The sequence below is a fragment of the Chiloscyllium plagiosum genome, unplaced genomic scaffold (assembly GCF_037043375.1).
Source record: "Chiloscyllium plagiosum isolate Xiang-an unplaced genomic scaffold, Cpla_swu_hap1 HiC_scaffold_31, whole genome shotgun sequence".
In the NCBI taxonomy this organism is placed as follows: domain Eukaryota; kingdom Metazoa; phylum Chordata; class Chondrichthyes; order Orectolobiformes; family Hemiscylliidae; genus Chiloscyllium; species Chiloscyllium plagiosum.
In genome coordinates this window covers 26,424,885-26,439,401 of record NW_028270169.1, presented here as the reverse complement: position 1 = coordinate 26,439,401, position 14,517 = coordinate 26,424,885, and the positions used below count along the sequence as shown (strand labels likewise).

Genomic DNA, 14,517 nt, shown 5'->3' with positions numbered 1-14,517 from the left:
TTTGCTGCATTTAATTAATTTAAACAGGAAGCCACTTTGGTTTCCCCAGGAAAGCCATTTACAGATGTGCCAACGAGTTCCCTATAAATGTATAAAGCAAATTATCTGAAACAACAAACAAAAACAAAGCATTATTCTGAATGCTGGGATTTGGATAAGCAGAGAATTCTGCAATGTGTGTCTTACTTACAGGAATTCCATTATTATATGGTGCACTCGCAGCTGCAAGATGATCAAATCGACTTAATTCTTGCAAAAAGTATCTTTTTACAATCCACAAGCACTAATGATTTGCTAATGATTGGAAATTCTTAGAGCGATACTGCGGCACGTACCACGACCCTGAAGCCCCATTTCATATAGAAAAAAAAAGTCTGTAAACCATATCACCATTGGGCATATTGAAATATTAAACATTTTGCTAAATGTTATTAAATCAGGTGCTGAGTTTGTGTACAAATTATTGTTAAGCCCTATGGTTGACGATATGAGCAAAATTCAGCTTTTTAAAAAAAAATGCATTCATGGGATGTGGGTGTTGCCTAATCCTAATTACCCAGAGGTCAGTTAAAAATCAATTACATTGTTGTATATCTGGAGACACATGGAGGCCGGATCAAGTAATGATAGCAGATTTCATTCCTGAAATAACTGCACAGAGGCCAGTATCCTGTCACCAAATCACTCTTTATTAACATGTGCACCATACATGGGCTCTGACTAGCCAGCTCAAAGCCAGTCCCTGGACTGAGGAGACCTTCTGAATAACTATATCTGTCAGCCATTGCTCCAGGTTAACAACCCCAATCAAGGATCTCAGTCAATGAGATCTACCTGGCCCTGGTTCCAATTATTACACTTCCCCAAAGGGCTTCACGACATCGAATGAGTTTTTAAACAATCGATGGTGATATTTTAGTGGAAACCATTAGGCTAGTTTTTTATTTCAGATTTGATTGAATTAAAATTTCTGCTGTAGTCGGATTTGAACAGATCTTTCGACTATGGCTCCAGAAGACTAACCCACTAACTTTACCACTATACTATCATCTCCTTCAATATAGCTACTGCGGCATCATCACTCACAGATAGTCCAAGACTTATGATTTCCAGTCTTTGCTGTCAAACCTCAGATAACTATCAGCACTATTACAATGTTATTTTACATCATTAAGCTCTCACCTTCACTGCTTGAACTGGGAGACTGACAAACAACATCCGCTAATGCTGTATGAATCTGACACATGCTGTCATATAAAAACTTACATTTCAGCAGTCTGTTTCATTTTACAATTGGATTATTTGAAAACTGGCTATGATTCTTATATTATCAATTTCTATATTCCTGCATGTTTACCAAGGTGAGATTTTATACTGAAATTTGTGTTATATTGTGTTCTGTTATATACAGTTTTATGCCGTGCTAGAACCACGTAAGTGATGGTTCAAACAAGAACGAGAAGTCTACTTTACCGAAGGGAGATCCGGTATGATTCGATCTCTTCTGACAGGTGGTAATACACTCATGTTTGGCTACTGCCCTGTACAGAGGAAATACAATAGAAAAAAATGTTATCAAAACAAGCTCATGAGCAACACTGATTTATATAATATACCTTCTGCTAAAGTGTTTGTTGTTTGGTCAATATCCAAAACTAATCTTCTTTCATATAGATAAGTTACATTGACAAAATGGAGGAGATTAACATAATAAAACAAAGAACTGCAAATGCTGGAGATCTGAAACAAAACAGAAACTGCTGGCGAAACTCAGTAGGTCATTGTCCGTTCACTCTGGTCACAGTGCATGAGATTATTGTAAAGAAGTGAAACATCAATGATGAGGATGCAGTTGTGAGTTGGAATTCTCCCTTGAAAAGTTACAATTTGATAAGACAGCTTTTATCTAAACACCATGGCAGAACAGAGGGGAACAATTTAATTTAAGTGTTGGATGGGAGCGGTAAGGTCAGGGAAATATTTCAACAGGACAGTCCTGGGTTGTAATACATTAAGTTATGAGGAGGGATTGCATAAACTGGGGTTGTACTCCTATTATAAAACAAGAAATGCAGAACATTGAAAATCTGAAACACGAACAGAAATTACTCAAGAAATTCAACAGGTCTGGCAGAATCCGTAGAGAGAGAAATCTGTGGCAGAATTCAATTCACAACTGTATACTCACCCATAGAGTACTTACCAACTGTGAAATGCAGCTATTCAGTCACATTATTGACACTTTATCTCCACAGGTGCCAGAATTGCTGAGTTTCTCCAGCAATTGCTATTTTTGGCTATATTTCCATATTTGGAAAGTTACAGTTGAACTATTAGAGGCATTTAATGGGATTTACTATGATACATACAGAGACTTGAGTATATTTAAGATGGAGATAGATAGGTTCTTGAGTATCAAGAGAGGCAAGGGTTACGGAGAGAAAGCAGGAGAATGGGGTTGAGAAACTTATCAGCCATGATTGAATGGCAGAGCAGACCTGATGGGCTGAATAGCCTGATTTCTGCTTCTATGCCTTGGAGTCTTATAGAACCTATTTCATCCGATAACAGATTCCCAACAGAAGAGCATAAGATTAAAATTATAACCTGACAATTTAGGACAAAAAAAATCAGGAGGCATTTATTCACACACAGTGATGGAAATCTGGAACTTGTTTCCCCAAAAGACTGAATTCCAGATCATTTGGAGATTGAGGCTGAAGTTGCCAGAGTTTTCTTGGAGAGATCATGGAGCACAGAAACATATCCAGAATAATGGTACAGACCAGCCATGATCTATTTGAATAGACTGGAAGTCTGAATGGCTTTCACCTGATCCCATGTCTGTTTGATAGTGTGACCAATTTCCATCTCAATGCTTGGATCATACATTGGTTAGGCACATCACTGCACCTTATGAGACAGCATCTCATTTAAATGAAAATCATGCGCATTCAATAAAGAGCAGCCATTAGCCCCATCAGTGCAATGAAGGTGAAAATCAACCATAGTTATGTGCAAATTCAGAAACCACTTCATTTAGTTTTTATTTATTTCCAGAACAGAGAGATTTTAGGAATAGAAAAATAATCAGCAACCTGTTAAATGTTGATGGATCAGCACTCTATCGACCTGCTAATTCCAAGGTGGCGGCGAACAGGACTCTCCAGCCAGAGCTCATCTGCTCCATTCATTCCATTTTACTTTCCTTCCTCGCTATTGTGTTTTTTACTTCTCAATTGTCATGGCAGGGATGGTGGCCAGCAGTCTGGAGTGAGGACAGCAGCCCGGAGCGGAGTGGGGACAGTGGCCTGTGACCTGGAGCGGAGTGGGGACAGCGGCCCGGAGCGGAGTGGAGACAGCGGCCTGTGGCCTGGAGCAGAGTGGGGACAGAGGGCCGGAGCAGAGTGGGGACAGTGGCCTGTGGCCTGGAGTGGAGTGGGGACAGCGGCCCGGAGCGGAGTGGAGACAACGGCCTGTGGCCTGGAGCGGAGTGGGGACAGCGGCCCGGAGTGGAATGGGGACAGCACCTCAGAGCGGAGTGGGGACAGCAGCCTGTGGCCAGGAGTGGGGACAGCAGCCCAGAGCGGAGTGGGGACAGCGGCATGTAGCCCAGAGCGGAGTGGGGACAACTGCCCGGAGCGGAGGGGGACAGTGGCCTGTGGCCTGGCACAGAGTGGGGACAGCGGCCAGCAGCTGGAGCGGAGTGGGGACAGAGGCCCGGAGCGGAGTGGGGACAGTGACCCGCGGCCCGGAGCGGAGTGGGGACAGCGGCGTGCAGCCGGAGCGGAGTGGGGACAGCGGCGTGCAGCCGGAGCGGAGTGGGGACAGCGGCCCGGAGCGGAATGGGGACAGCGGCCTGTGGCCAGGAGTGGGGACAGCGGCCCAGAGCGGAGTGGGGACAGCGGCCCAGAGCGGAGTGGGGACAGCGGCCTGTGGCCTGGCACGGAGTGGGGACAGTGGCCAGCAGCTGGAGCAGAGTGGGGACAGAGGCCCGGAGCGGAGTGGGGACAGTGGCCCGCGGCCCGCGGCCCGGAGCGGAGTGGGGACAGCGGCCCGGAGCAGAGTGGGGACAGTGGCCTGTGGCCTGGAGCGGAGTGGGGACAGCAGCCTGCAGCCAGAGCGAAGTGGGGACAGCAGCCTGCGGCCTGGAGCGGAGTGGAGACAGCGGCCTGTGGCCCGGAGCGGAGTGGAGACAGCGGCCCGGAGCAGAGTGGGGACAACGGCGTGTGGCCCGGAGCGGAGTGGGGACAGCGGCCCGGAGCGGAGTGAGGACAGCGGCCCGCGGCCTAGAGTGAGGACAGCGGCCTGGTGCGGAGTGGGGACACTGGGCTGTGGCCCGGAGTGGAGTCGGGACAGCGGCCCGCGGCCCGGAGCGGAGTCGGGACAGCGGCCCGCGGCCCGGAGCGGAGTGGGGACAGCGGCCCGCGGCCCGGAGCGGAGTGGGGACAGCGGCCCGCGGCCCGGAGCGGAGTGGGGACAGCGGCCCGCGGCCCGGAGCGGAGTGGGGACAGCGGCCCGCGGCCCGGAGCGGAGTGGGGACAGCGGCCCGCGGCCCGGAGCGGAGTGGGGACAGCGGCCCGCGGCCCGGAGCGGAGTGGGGACAGCGGCCTGCGGCCTAGAGTGGGGACAGCGGCCTGGAGCGGAGTGGGGACACTGGGCTGTGGCCTGGAGCGGAGTGGGGACAGTGGCCCGCGGCCCGGAGCGGAGTGGGGACAGTGGCCCGCGGCCCGGAGCGGAGTGGGGACAGCGGCCTGGAGCAGAGTGGGGACAGCGGCCTGGAGCAGAGTGGGGACAGCGGCCTGCGGCCTGGAGCGGAGTGGGGACAGCGGCCTGCGGCCCGGAGCGGAGTGGGGACAGCGGCCCGGAGCGGAGTGGGGACAGCGGCCTGTGGCCCGGAGTGGAGTGGGGACAGCGGCCCGGAGCAGAGTGGGGACAACGGCGTGTGGCCCGGAGCGGAACGGGGACAGCGGCCCGCGGCCCGGAGCGGAGCGGGGACAGCGGCCCGCGGCCCGGAGCGGAGCGGGGACAGCGGCCCGCAGCGGAGCGGGGACAGCGGCCCGCGGCCCGGAGCGGAGCGGGGACAGCGGCCCGCGGCCCGGAGCGGAGCGGGGACAGCGGCCCGCGGCCCGGAGCGGAGCGGGGACAGCGGCCCGCGGCCCGGAGCGGAGCGGGGACAGAGGCCTGCGGCCTAGAGTGGGGACAGCGGCCTGGAGCGGAGTGGGGACACTGGGCTGTGGCCTGGAGTGGAGTCGGGACAGCGGCCTGTGGCCCGGAGCGGAGTGGGGACAGCGGCCCGTGGCCCGGAGCGGAGTGGGGACAGCGGCCCGCGGCCTAGAGCGGAGTGGGGACAGCGGCCTGCAGCCGGAGCAGAGTGGGGACAGCGAATCGCAGCCCGGAGCAGAGTGGGGACAGCGGCCCGTGGCTGGAGCAGAGTGGGGACAGCGGCCTGTGGCTGGAGCAGAGTGGGGACAGCGGCCCACGGCCCGGAGCGGAGTGGGGACAGCAGCCTGCAGCCGGAGCCGAGTGGGGACAGCGGATCGCGGTCTGGAGTGGAGAAGGGACAGCGGATCGCGGCCCGGAGCGGATCGGGGACAGCAGATCGCGGCCCGGAGCGGAGTGGGGACAGCAGATCGCGGCCCGGAGCGGAGTGGGGACAGCGGCCCGGAGCGGAGTGGGGACAGCGGCCCGCGGCCCGGAGCGGAGTCGGGACAGCGGCCCGCGGCCCGGAGCGGAGTGGGGACAGCGGCCCGGAGCGGAGTGGGGACAGCGGCCTGTGGCCCGGAGCGGAGTGGGGACAGCGGCCTGTGGCCTAGAGTGGGGACAGCGGCCTGGAGCGGAGTGGGAACACTGGACTGTGGCCTGGAGCGGAGTCGGGACAGCGGCCTGTGGCCCAGAGCGGAGTGGGGACAGCGGCCTGTGGCCCAGAGCGGAGTGGGGACAGCAGCCCGCGGCCTAGAGCGGAGTGGGGACAGCGGCCTGCAGCCGGAGCAGAGTGGGGACAGCGAATCGCAGCCCGGAGCAGAGTGGGGACAGCGGCCCGTGGCTGGAGCAGAGTGGGGACAGCAGCCCGTGGCCTGGAGCGGAGTGGGGACAGCGGCCTGTGGCTGGAGCAGAGTGGGGACAGCGGCCTGCAGCCGGAGCAGAGTGGGGACAGCGGATCGCGGCCCGGAGTGGAGTAGGGACAGCGGATCGCGGCCCGGAGCGGATCGGGGACAGCGGATCGCGGCCCGGAGCGGAGTGGGGACAGCGGATCGCGGCCCGGAGCGGAGTGGGGACAGCAGATCGCGGCCCGGAGCGGAGTGGGGACAGCAGATCGCGGCCCGGAGCGGAGTGGGGACAGCGGCCCGCGGCCCGGAGCAGAGGGGGGACAGCGGCCTGCAGCCGGAGCAGAGTGGGGACAGCGGATCACGGCCCGGAGCGGAGTAGGGACAGCGGATCGCGGCCCGGAGCAGAGTAGGGACAGCGGATCGCGGCTCGGAGCAGAGTAGGGACAGCGGATCGCGGCCCGGAGTGGGGATAGCAGCCTGCAGCCGGAGCAGAGTGGGGACAGCGGCCTGCGGCCGGAGCAGAGCTGGGACAGAGGCCCGGAGTGGAGTGGGGTCAGCGACCTGTAGCTCGGAGTAGGGATGGTGACTCGGAGGGGAGCAGCGACGGTGATCTGAGGCTTGTAGCAGAGCAGGGACAGTGGCTTGAGGCCCAGAGCAGAGTGGGGACAGAGGCCAGTAGGCCCAGAATGAAGATGACTACTACTGGAGCCCAGTCAGACCACATGGAAGCCATTATAGAAGCATTAATGTCCTTTGTTTTAGATTTCTTATTTTCCTAACTTATACTATGCATATCTATAATGTAGTGTAATCTTTTTTCTTAATTTTCTCTGTTTTTTGTACCTAGATACTTTGTACCTAAGATGGAGCTGTGTGTTGGGACATTGTACAGTTTTCACCGTACTCCTGTTCTTTTGGAACTTGTGTACACATGACATTAAACCTAATTCTAATTTTATTTCACAATATCGCTTATTAGCTTTTCTCTTCAGGTGCACTTTGCAATCTCAAGTAAACTAAATAACCCTCAAAGACCAAAGGCAATATCTTTAAAACTCTGCACCAAGTTTTGGCTCCCTCCCTTTCAGATGATCCAGTCTGCTCATAAGCATGGAATCCTGTCCAACCCACAAGCTGTGTTTCTGACCTCACATCCTCTCCATCAGTTCAAACTCTGTTTCCACTTCCCAGCTTTACCCCTGCTCTATTCCATTTCAGAAATATTTTCTCTCACAGGATCACAAGCCAATGGAATTTTCTTCCCCAGACAGTATTGGAGGCAGGGTCATTTAATATTTTTAAAGACAGAGATTTATAGGCTATCAAAGGGAGTTAAAGATTATTGGGGCTCAGGTTATCAGCCATTATTTTGTACAATTAAGAAGCAGGTTTAAGAAGCCAAATGGTATACTTTTGTTCCTAATTCTTACATTCTTAGTCAATGTACTCTCAAATGTTTATTCACTCCCCTGTCACCTTTGATCTCAATTGATTTTCACTTTATGAGATTATATGTATAGAGTGTTAATGAATCGGCAATTCATGTTCTTTGAATTTTATTTCATTAAAGTCACTGGTGTATGCTATAGTCTGATGTCCATATATCAACATGATTTTTGGTGAATGAAAAAACACTGGAACCAGCTCAGTACTTTTTTGTCATATTGATTGAGGGATAGATATTGTCCAGGACCCCAGGGAGAACTCCCCATCTCTTTTTTGAAATAGTGCTCATACTGTTCTATATAGAGCCTTGACAGTCACAAATTAATATTGAATTAATATTCCATTAATTTCCTTGCATCTTAAATAGCTGATACTAACATGTTCTGTGTTACCATTTACCCATTAATTAGGCAAATGGGCTGAGCACAGGTTTTGGCATTAGGATCAATTTAATGATTAACCACCTCAGGGGGTGGGGGGAATAGAAAATGAGCTTTTTGAAGAGAAATGGATCTTAGATGATGTAGTCCTGAAAGTTCAGACATAAATCACTCCTCCATGAAAACATAACAACTTAACATCTGATTCATCAGATCCACAGTATATGTGGTTGGGTGGGTGGATGGGTAGGGGTCAGGGGAAGGCAACATTGGGAACTTGACCAACCAGTCTGGTTCACAAGGAGTTCTGAAAAGGCATTCACCTTACTGTTAGCTGGCTCTCTTCCCAGATCCAGATGTACTGCACTATTCCCAAAAAGAGTTGAGGAATTCTCCCTGGTGTCCTGCATAATATCCATCCCTCAACCAACACTGCAATGACATTTGAGCTGGTCCCATTGCCTTTTCATCCACTAAGACTTTTTGGTGGAATATGGATGGCACACTACGAAGGCACTGTGACCAAAACAGAAACAGAAAATAATCCTGTGATCCTATGCCTGATCTAACGGACTGCCCTATCAAAAGAATTAGCAAGAAGTGTGCCAGTGTTTTGTTTTGGCACTAGGGGTCCCCCAAAACTTGGCACCATCAACTGCTCCCTGGATTTAGGTTAGTGGTAGAGGATCCGATATCTGTATCAAGAAAACAAATATTCCACAGGGATTCAGAGACTTAAATTCTCCATGTGCCATTCCTCACCCACCAAAATAAAAATCTGTATGTAGGCCAGACATTATTTTTTAAAATAAGACAAACTGCAAAGAAGAAATAACAGTACAGTCAGACTAAATTGTTGGATCTTTGATCATCAAACTGCTCGGACTTGTGAGGTGTGGGTGGTGTACAGTTTGCATTGCCAACAACCCACCTCCCATTCCTGGTTTGCAGAACCACCCCAAACCGCTAGTAGGAGACTGCAAATCAACACAGATGCCTAACACTGTGCATTAAGAACAAGCTGCAGCTAGACTATAAGCAGTTTATCCACAAGTTTTCATTAGATTCTGGGAGACTGGTGCCCCTCTGCTATTCCAAATCCTTTATTCTGGTGGGGGAAAAAATGCAGTGAAACGGCCAGAAATTAAGGGACAGGAGCTTCTATCAAAAAGAGGGGGAGGTTTTCTTTGAGGTTTATAAAGTTTTGCATATTATTCCCCCCTTGCATTTCCTCGCCTTATCCCCTCAAAAATAAAGATTTTCCTCGCCTCCTTTGTTTTGTTCTCCCAAACATTGTCAGTCAAACATTTCCAGATTTCTGGCCGGGATCCCTAACTCACATTATCGTCCCCCCCCCCCCCAATTCCGGAAACAATAGAACATGACTTCCTCAAGATTGGAAGGGAGCCAAAGCAAATATTACAATGGACGATTATTCCAAATTTGTATTAGCTCGGCTGAGTTAGTAAACTGCATCCAGGGGAAACAAATGGTCACAGTTTACGACAACCCCGTTTCCTATTATCATCGGTTTGTCACAAAGTATCAATGTTTCAGGCCAGTTATAGTAACTCTGGGTGCTGTCTGATTATGTTTCAACTTCGCGTCAGTCTGTAAACTCGATACAATTAAAGCGTTGTGTTAACTCCCGCTACAAAGCGGTGGCTGTAAACACTACATGAATAAATACAAACTATACCCGAAAGGTTAGTTTCTTAAGACAATCAGAAAATCGACAAGATCTTACCGTCCTCAGTTCGAAAGGATGTTAGTGAAGGAGGTGGGAACTAATCCTGGAATAATTTCACTCTCTGCATGCCACAGACCAAACCGCGCACACACGCACACGATGTGGACGAAAGTTTTCTCCCACATTTCTCTCACCTTATTAATGCCGATGCCTCAGGGGTTTTTTTTTTGGTTTCCTTGGAGATGTTAATTACAATCTCGAGAAGTCGCTCTCTCGCCGAGAATCAACGTGGCCAGATTTTTTTTCTCTCCTGAAAAGAAAGAGGGATGGCTCACTCACTGACTGACTTGCCCCAAAATTCCCGAGTGCCCGCAAGGCGCCCTGCTAGAGTCGCCAGCTGTTTTCCATTGCCGCTTCCAGAACTCCCTGCTGCTGCTGTTCCTCACAGGAATCACAACCAGGACTGAGTGTTTCAGCCCAGGAGAGAGAGGGAGACAAATCCCAGCCTTCTGCACAGCTGCTGGAAGAACTGTAGCAAACCTTAAAGGAAACTGAATATGCAGCAATAGCTCAAGATTACAAGCATTGCTTATTTCCTATGCTATTCGGCATCGACAACCTCACCTTGCGTTTATATAGCGCCTTCAGTTGAGAAAAAGCCTCAAGACGCCCCCTGGGAGCATGATCAAACCAAACCCGATTTGCTATTGAAATGATGTTAGGATAGGTGAACAAAAAAAAAAGGCCAGGCTTTTTTTTATATCACCGTTTCCCATAGAAAGTGCACCAATTGTTTTTGATTAGAGTGTGTGCAATCGGTTGTCATTCCCATTTGCCGTGTCCACCGAACTTTTGTCGCAAACAAACGATTCAATGTCACAAGTGACAGGTGTTGAGCTTTGCAGTCTGAGCGGTTTGCAAAAATTGCTAATAATGTCTGGCTTTCGGGAAAGGAAGAAATCATTGTAGTATTAAAAAGGAGGGCGCTGGAGAACCGGTACTGAACTGTCGGTTTAAAAAAAAAGCTTGTGAATTTTCTGAAATAAGAATACTGCGAGCTGCATTTTAGTTTTTGGGTCTTATTTCTGGGGTGTGCAGGGGCAGCTCTGCACAGAAAGTCACTGGGACTTAAATATGTAGGGGCGCTTACTGACAATGTGAAAAATGTGCTTTGTGTAATGCTTTTATTTTGAAGGAAATACAGTAGGAAAGTTTCTGCAAACCTATCATACAGAGGATGGATAACCAGAATATAATAGGAACCTATTCGTGAATGAATATTTTAAGGGTGGGGTTTGGAGGCTTTATATCCAGACTAATGAATACCTGGGAGCATGTTACAGACTGGAATCACAAGAAAATTAGGGTTTTTTTATGCACAGAACAACTGATATCTCCAAAAGGGCTACATGCTGGAATCTAATGGAGAAGGTAGTGGAGTTGAAGTAAATAGGTATATTTAAAGGAAAACTAGCAACATATATACAGTCATATAGTCATAGAGATGTACAGCATGGAAACAGACACTTTGGTCCAACTCGTCCATGCCAACCAGACATCCCAACCCAATCTAGTCCCACCCGCCAGCATACAGCCCATATCCCTCCAAACCCTTCCTATTTAGATACCCATCCAGATGTCCTTTAAAATGTTGCAATTGTACTCGCCTCCACCACTTCCTCAGGCAGCCCATTCCACATACGTACCAGCCTCTGCGTGAAAAGCTTGCACCTTAGGTCTCTTTTATATTTTATTCCCTTCTCACTCTAAACCTCTGTCCTCTAGTTCTGGACTCCCCAACCCCAGGGAAAAAGACCTTGTCTATTTACATTATCCAGCTACTCATGATTTATACACCTCTGTAAGGTCACCCTCAGCCTCCGATGCTCCAGGGAAAACAGCCCTAGCCTATTCAAACTTCTCCCTATCGCTCAAATCCTCCAACACTGGCAACATCCTTGTAAATCTTTCCTGAACTCTTTCAAGTTTCACAACATCCTTCCGATTGGAAGGAGACCAGAATTGCATGCAATATTTCAAAAGTGGCCTAACCAATGTTCTGTACAGCTGCAACATGACCTCCCAACTTCTAAACTCGATACACTGACCAATAAAGGAAAGCATACCAACTGCCTTCTTCACTATTCATCTTGGCCCATCTGATCAAGATTCCGTTGTAATCTGAGGTAACCTTCATAGCTGTCCACTACACCTCCAATTTTGGTGTCATCTGCACACTTCTAACCATCCCTCCTATGCTCACATCCAAATTATTTATATAAATGACAAAAAGTAGAGGACCCAGCACTGATCCCTGTGGCACTCCACTGGTCACAGGCCCCCAGTCTGAAAAACAACCCTCCACCACTACCCTCTGTCTTCTACCTTTGAGCCAGTTCTGTATCCAAATGGCTAGTTCTCCGTGTATTCCGTGAAATCTAACCTTGCTAATCAGTCTCCCATGGGGAACCTTGTCGAACGGCTTGCTGAAGTCCATATAGATCATGTCTGCTGCTCTTCCATCATCAATCCTCTTTGTTACTTCTTCAAAAAACTCAATTAAGTTTGAGAGACATGATTTCCCACGCACAAAGCCATGCTGACTATCCCTAATCAGTTCTTGCCTTTCCAAATACGTGTGAATCTTGTCCCTCAGGATTCTTTCCAACAACTGGCCACCCCCAACATCAGGCTCACTGGTCTATAATTGCCTGGCTTTTCTTTACTACCTTTCTTAAATAGTGGCACCATGTTAACCAATCTCGAGTCTTCCGGCAGCTCACCTGTGACTAACGATGATACAAATATCTGAGCAAGAGACCCAGCAATCACTTCTCTAGCTTCCCACAGAGTTCTAGGTCACACCTGATCAGGTCCTAGGGATTTATCCACTTTTAAGCGTTTCAAGACTTCTTCCTCTGGAATATGGACATTTTACAAGATGTCACCATCTATTTCCCTACATTCTATATCTTCCATGTCATTTTCCACAGTAAATACTGATGTAAAATACTCGTTTAGTATCTCCCCCATCTGCTGTGGCTCCACACAAAGGCTGTCTTGCTGATCTTTGAGGGGCCCTATTCTCTCCCTAGTTACCCTTTTGTCCTTAATGTATTTGTAAGAAACATTTGGATTCTCAACTCTATTTGCCAAATCTATCTCTTGTCCCCTTATGATTTCCCTCTTAACTATACTCCTAGTACCTTTAAACTCTTCTAAGGATTCACTTGATCTATCCTATCTATACCTGACATATGCTCTCTTTTTTTTTAACCAAAACCTCAATTTCTTTAGTCATCCAGCATTTCCTACACCTACCAGCCTTTCCTTTCAGCCTAACAGTAATATACTGTTTCTGCACTCTTGTTATCTCATTTCTGAAGGCTTCCCATTTTCCAGCTGTCCTTTTACCTGTGAACATCTTCCCCCAATCAGGTTTTGAAAGTTCTTGCCTGATACCGTCAAAATTGGCCTTTCTCCAATTTAGAACTTCAACTTTTAGATCTGGTCTGTCTTTTTCCATTACTATTTTAAAACTAACAGCATTATGGTCACTGGCCCCAAAGAGCTCCTCCATTGACAACTCAGTCACCTGCCCTGCCTTATTTCCAAGAGTAGATCAAGTTTTGCACCTTTCCTAGTAGGTACATCCACATACTGAATCACAAAATTTTCTTGTACACATTTAACAAATTCCTCTCCATCTAAACCCTTAACACTATGGCAGACCCAGTTTACGTTTGGAAAGTTAAAATCCCCTACCATAGCTATTCTATTATTCTTACAGTTAACTGAGATCGCCTTACAAATTTGTTTCTCAATTTCCCTCAAACTATTAGGGAGTGTATAATACAATCCCAAGAAGGTGATCATCCCTTTCTTACTTCTCAGTTCTACCCAAATAACTTCCCTGGATGTATTTCCGGGAATATCCGCCCCTCAATATAGTTGTAATGCTATCCTTTACCAAAAACGCCAATCTCCCTCCTCCCTTGCCTCCTTTTCTGTCCTTCCTGTAACATTTGTGTCCTGAAACATTAAGCTGCCAATCCTGTCCATCCCTTAGCCATGATTCTGAAATTACTATGATTTTCCAGTCCCATGTTCCTAACCATGCCCTGAGTTCATCTGCCTTCCCTATTACGCTCTTTACATTGAAATAAATGCAGTTTAATTTATCAGTTTGACCTTGTTCTCTGCTTTGTCCCTGCCTGCCCTGACTGTTTAACTCGCCTCTTTTCTCAACTGTACCAGTTGATCTCTTTCCTCACTATCTACCTGAGTCCCACTACCCACCCAATGCCCCTCCCCACCCCACCACCTTACCAGTTTAAATTCTCCCGAGCAGCTCTAGCAAATCCCCCTACCAGCATATTAGTCCCCTTCCAATTCAGGTGCAATCCGTCTTTCTTGTACAGGTCACTTCTACTCCAGAAGAGATTCCAAAGATCCAAAAACATGAATCCTTCTCCCATACACCAGCTCCTCAGCCATGCCTTCATCTTCTCTATCCTCCCATTCCTACCCTCACTACCTCGTAGCACCGGGAGTAATCCAGATCATACTACTCTCGAGGACCTCCTTTTTAAATTCCTGCCTAACCCTCTATATTCTCTCTTCAGAATCTCAACCTTTTCCCTTCCTATGTCATTAGTTCTAATGTGTACAATGACCTCCTGCTGGCCCCTCTCATACCTTGAGAACATTCAGCACCCTCTCCGAAACATGCTTGATCCTGGTGCCAGGGAGGCAACACACCATTCTGATTTCTCACTGCTGGCCACAGAAACATGTGTCTGTGCCTCGGACTAGACAGTCCCCTATCACAGTCACCCCTCATTGCATTAGAGTCAGCCTCAATACCAGAAACTTGGCTGTTCGTGCTACATTCCCCTGAGAATCCATCACCCTCTACATTTTCCAAACAACATACTTGTTTGAAATGGGG

General features: G+C 48.9%; 1 protein-coding gene across 2 annotated transcripts in view; it reads right to left on the bottom strand.

Moving 5' to 3' along the window:
* The window catches only part of LOC122564029 (ras-related protein Rab-34), a 57,926-nt gene extending 47,886 nt beyond the window's left edge, over nt 1–10,040 (bottom strand). Inside the window, exons 1-2 of one of the 2 annotated variants that reach the window (XM_043718482.2) lie at nt 9,761–10,040; nt 1,474–1,541 (exon numbers count right to left, since the gene is read on the bottom strand). In XM_043718482.2, coding sequence (XP_043574417.1) covers nt 1,474–1,527 — 54 coding nt within the window. In that variant the 5' untranslated portion in view covers nt 1,528–1,541; nt 9,761–10,040. Of the gene's footprint in view, nt 1–1,473; nt 1,542–9,623; nt 9,704–9,760 lie in introns of those variants that run through there. The other variant, XM_043718483.2, reaches the window with a different exon arrangement.
* Between the last annotated feature and the right edge of the window lie 4,477 nt (nt 10,041–14,517).